General features: G+C 46.9%; 1 protein-coding gene across 1 annotated transcript in view; it reads right to left on the bottom strand.

Moving 5' to 3' along the window:
* Positions 1-1,950: 1,950 nt before the first annotated feature.
* The window catches only part of LOC143025274 (podocan-like), a 59,185-nt gene continuing 56,144 nt past the window's right edge, over positions 1,951-4,991 (bottom strand). Inside the window, exons 4-5 of the mRNA XM_076184741.1 lie at positions 4,333-4,520; positions 1,951-3,809 (exon numbers count right to left, since the gene is read on the bottom strand). Of these exons, the coding sequence (XP_076040856.1) occupies positions 2,690-3,809; positions 4,333-4,520 (1,308 nt within the window). The 3' untranslated portion in view covers positions 1,951-2,689. The remainder of the gene's footprint in view (positions 3,810-4,332; positions 4,521-4,991) is intronic.

Below are 4,991 nucleotides of genomic sequence, written 5' to 3'. Positions count from 1 at the left end.
CAATCTGGTAAAGTATCAACAAAAACTACATTCATTTATTCAAATATTCTCACTTCGACACAGAAAAGTTTACCAGAACAATTAAGATATATCTTTTGTTGTTCAGTAATTAATATAGTTATGCATAAAGTTGTTTACTTATATTTTTATGTGAACAGATGTAATTATGCAACAACTATTTGAGATATATATTACGTTGTTCTGATATATCATGGGGTAAGGTTCGAAATGTCACCAGTACACAAGCGTGTGCGTGCATATTTTTCCCACAAGAATCCGACACCTGTTTACACATTATTTCTTCAATTTATTCATAAACTTTCAACAACATTGGTCACTCGCGATGCACGTGTTTTGCAATTATCATCAGTGCAGTGGGATGCAGATGCGTCACCTCTACACTTTCTTTGTTTACGCTAGTACCAGGCCATTTTATCTTGAGGGTCAGACTGACTAAAACGGAATCTTGATTCTTACTAAGCCCATGTCGCTTGGTCTTAATCAGAAATGTAGGTTAAGATACGCTTTTGTTCATTAGAAAATTCAAAGTTTAGCCACACTGTCGAAGAACCATTTTACATAATTCGACGTGAGTTTCTTTCCTAATTACCTTCTCGTCCATTCGCTGTCCACATTTATAACGACGGCTTTCACTGTGAACCTGGAGTAGGTTGTACAACAGCAACCTCTTGAGCCACAGACTCTGGATGCCCCCCCCCCCAACCCACCCCCAACCTTCACCTTAAGGTGTTATCACACTGGCCTATTTTTCCTTCGACTGTTGGGGCAGGATTTGATATGCTGGAGGAAAATAATATTTCCTCCAGCATGTCAAACGGCATTCTATGTAAATTGTTGAGAAAACAAAATAGTTTGCCTTAGTGATTCTACGTCGGAAAAAGTGCTGGAGGTACCGCCGATGAATTGGAGGTTGGAGGAAAAATAGCCCAGTGCGATAACGCTTTTAGTCTCGACCGCCGAATCGTTCGCTACTTTCGCCGCTTTTCACCTTATTTTCCATTTCTCTTCCTCCATCATAATCATCTCTCACTCGTGCTTAACCTAGAAGTTCTCCCCCTCCCACCCGCGCGCTCGCTCACACACACACACACACACACACACACACACACACACACACACACACACACACACACACACACACACACACACACACATACATACATACATACATACATTTCAGTCCAGTGCCCTTAAGCTGGGTACCATCTCATGTTGGCATTCGCAGCAACGAATGAACCGACAAGGTAGTTCGGGTTGAAGTAGCAACTCTCCTTATACGAGACTTTGGAGCCGTTCTCTGGTCTCTGCTGTCCTAAAATCTGTGAGGAGCACTCAATGAACTACCTAAAAACTGTCGAATACTGGGAGGAGCACTCAATGAACTACCTAAAAACTGTCGAACACTGGGAGGAACACTCAATGAACTACCTAAAAACTGTCGAACACTGGGAGGAGCACTCAATGAACTACCTAAAAACTGTCGAACACTGGGATGGGCACTAAATGAACTACCTAAAAAACTGTCGAACACTGGGAGGGGCACTCAATGAACTACCTAAAAACTGTCGAACTGTATATTTGCCCACTGCCTCTCCCCGCCAACATATAGATACATTTTGCTCGGTGTGATTAGCCTATCACAGGCTATTATCTAACTGTACCTATGCAATTATTTATTTTATTATTTCCATTATTATTGTTTTTATTTATTCATTTATTTGTTTATCATTATTATGATTTTTCTTTCGCATCCGACCTAGATATGGACCAAAAGTTCTCCTGTCGGCATGCTCCACCTTTGTGATCCTTTGTAATGGCGTAGTATACCAGGCACCACATTAAACGCAGCTCAAGCAAAAAAGCCCCATTCGAAAACAAAGAACGAGTTCTCTAGACAATCGTTTGAGGATCATCATTCAGCCATGAACGGTTATCGTTGATCGGTGATCACATCGAGCAAAACGTACCGTTAACCGGAGATTTGCGAGTGCATTGAGAACAGGGCATCCCTATCTCACCCAAATTGTTCTCATATCTGGTGACAACCTCCTCCTTATCCTTGAGACACTTCTCTATCTTCCACGTTCTTACTGAATGCCCTAGGCTCTCGCTATCGCCTCCTGATTTCTGGCCCTTCCCAAACAAGTGTCATTGCCTCTTTGGAAGACTACCATCAATGCCCCTGTCTTCTCTCTACACTTTTATTCAAGAGAGAAGCCTCTTTTTCAAACTATAACTTCCTTTTAACGCAACGTCCCACACCCCAACACTTCCGCAGTTAGAAAAAAAAATCACATAATCAGCCTAGATTTCACTAACCAACAAGCACCTCCCACCGGAACGTCTGTTTTCTGCATCTTTTTTAAGACGAGCTCAATATTTCGGTAACTTCTGTAGTAACAAAAGGTGAGGGGAGTACCCCATGGGACACTTGGGTGTCGCCGAAATCTTAATCTTTACCCTGTGTGTTCGGAGAGTGTAAGAAGTTGAAGGTAATTATAAATCATATAATTTTCTAAGGTAACGTTTTGGTGAAATCGAGTGTTTTAAGGTCACACATCTTCATGACATATAACCCAGATCCAAGCAGGTCAATTACTTGATGGCGTCGACATAGCTCCGCCCACCAGCGCATGCGCAGACGAACTCCATCGACCTCTATGGAGGATCATCCGTGAACACGCACGACCTCTGACCCGGCCTCCCCTTGGTCCTCGCGACTGTAGTAGGTGCTGTATCGAAAGGCAGGACTGCAGCAACGTCCTCCCTTCAGAAGGGTCCAGAGTTTTTGGCGGTAGCCGACAGCGAGCCCGACTCCCGCCACCAGCAGGAGGAACATCGAGAGTCCTATGGCCAAGGACGAGGAGGAAGACTTGGGAACAGGCGAGGAGATGTCACTCCCACTGGCGTGACCGTCTCGACACGGAGAGCCACTTTCAGAAGACAGCCTTGACGAAGACTTATTGACGCAGATGGCCGCGGAGTGGTCGAGGCCGCTGAGGATGACCTCCCACGACTTGAGGCGGCCGAGGAAGGTCCAGAGGTCGCACGTGCACTCGAGGGGGAGGTCGGCCAGGTGGAGACTCCGAAGTCCCTTCATTTCCATGATCTCGACTGGTATCGAGGTCAGCTGGTTGCTGGAGATGTCGAGGTGCTCCAGCGTCGGGAGAGGCAGGGCGGACAGCTGGTGAAGGAAGTTGTGGCTCAGGTCGAGATATCTCAGTTTGGTCATGCCCTCGAAGACCTCTGTCTCGACCACGCTCAAGAGGTTGTAACTAAGGTCGAGGTGGATCATCTCCGGCAGAAGAAAGGCGTCTTTGTTCCTCAGGGCACTGATGTGGTTGTGTTGGAGGTAGAGGTGGGTGAGTCGGCCGAAGGGCGCGAAGGGCAGTGCCACGAAGGACTCCTCCTGTAAGTTATTGAACCCGAGATCGAGTGTCCGGAGTTCGGGCACGGAGAGAAAGACCTCCTTCTCCAGCATAGAGAGGGAGGTGTTCCTCAGCATGAGTCGGGTGAGGACGGCACAGCAGCCGAGGAGGTTGCCAGGCCCGAGGGAGAACAGCGGCATGTCCGAGAGATCCAGCTGTCGAAGAGATTCGAAGCCGTGGATGCCTCCAAGGAGGAAGCTCCCTCGCTGGCTCCCGACCTGAAGAACCACCATGTTGGAACTGTCGCCAATGATGACAGGGGCGTCGTCGCCATTCTCGTGGTCGCCGCCAGGGATGTTACCCTTGAGGCTCAAAGCCTCTAGGAGTCTCAGCTGGATGCCGTCGGGAACACTTGATAATCTGGAGGGAGGTCATATTGAGTCAGTAACTACTCGTAATTATCCACATCTTTTGTCATGCTTGTGTACACACACACACACACACACACACACACACACACACACACACACACACACACACACACACACACACACACACACACACACACACACACACACACACACACACACACACACACACACACACACACACACACACACACACATATATATATATATATATATATATATATATATAAATATATATATACACATATCCGTTAGGATACTTAAAGCTAAGCCCTTTCGCTGTGGAGGGGTTCTCCCTCAGCTGAATAAAATCACCTGGGTATAGGGAGAATAAATACTAAAATTAAAAGAAGTGGAAGAGTTCCATGATTATTTCGCCCATGGAGAAGGGACCAGGGGTGGGGGTGGGGGGTTAGTAGAATGTCACTCCCATGGGCTGTGTTTGCGCCCGTGCGGTGGTGTTTCTGGAAGACACACCTTGCAGAGGAGAAGTGGGATGGTGTAGGGGGTCCTACCTGTTGAAGCTGAGGTCGAGGTAACGAAGAGACGTTAGGTTGTCGAAGGCCTCCGGATGTATGAGGACAATGCCACAATCGGCCAGGACCAGACGCCGCAGCCGCGGCAGGGGCGGTAGAACCTGCGGCAGAAGCTCCCGCAGGCTGTTGTTAGAAAACTTTAGCGTTTCCAAGGTCTCCTGCAAAAGCTGGAGAGAGAAAAAAATCAGGGTGTGGTTAGTTGGAGATCTTAGAGAAGTTTGTAGGAGTAACATGACAGTGGTGTGTTAGAAAACTAGGAGGAACATGTAGAAGTAGCGTTGCAGAGACTGATGTAGGGGCCATAGTTCGATATTTGAAAAAAAATTGCAGAAGGAACATAGTTTAGTTTGGTACACTCGGTACCACCAAAAAAGTTGAAGGTTAGCACGTGGGTTTTCATGGATCTGGATAAGGCTTATGGCAGGGTCGACAGGAAGGCATTGTGGGGTGTGGTGCACATGGGATGCGGGAAGGCTGTTGAATGCATTGAAAATAGTAGTTGAGCTAGTGTTAGAGTTGGGAATGGTGAGAGTGAGTGTTTTGGGGTGAAGTTAAGGCTACGACTGAGTTGTCACCATAGCCGTTCAATGTGTACATGTATGGGTTGGAACGTGAGTTGAATGTGAGGATGATTGGTG

This window comes from Oratosquilla oratoria, chromosome 5, assembly GCF_046742065.1.
Source record: "Oratosquilla oratoria isolate Oo_2021 chromosome 5, ASM4674206v1, whole genome shotgun sequence".
Taxonomy (NCBI): domain Eukaryota; kingdom Metazoa; phylum Arthropoda; class Malacostraca; order Stomatopoda; family Squillidae; genus Oratosquilla; species Oratosquilla oratoria.
This window is presented reverse-complemented; position numbering and strand designations above follow the sequence as displayed.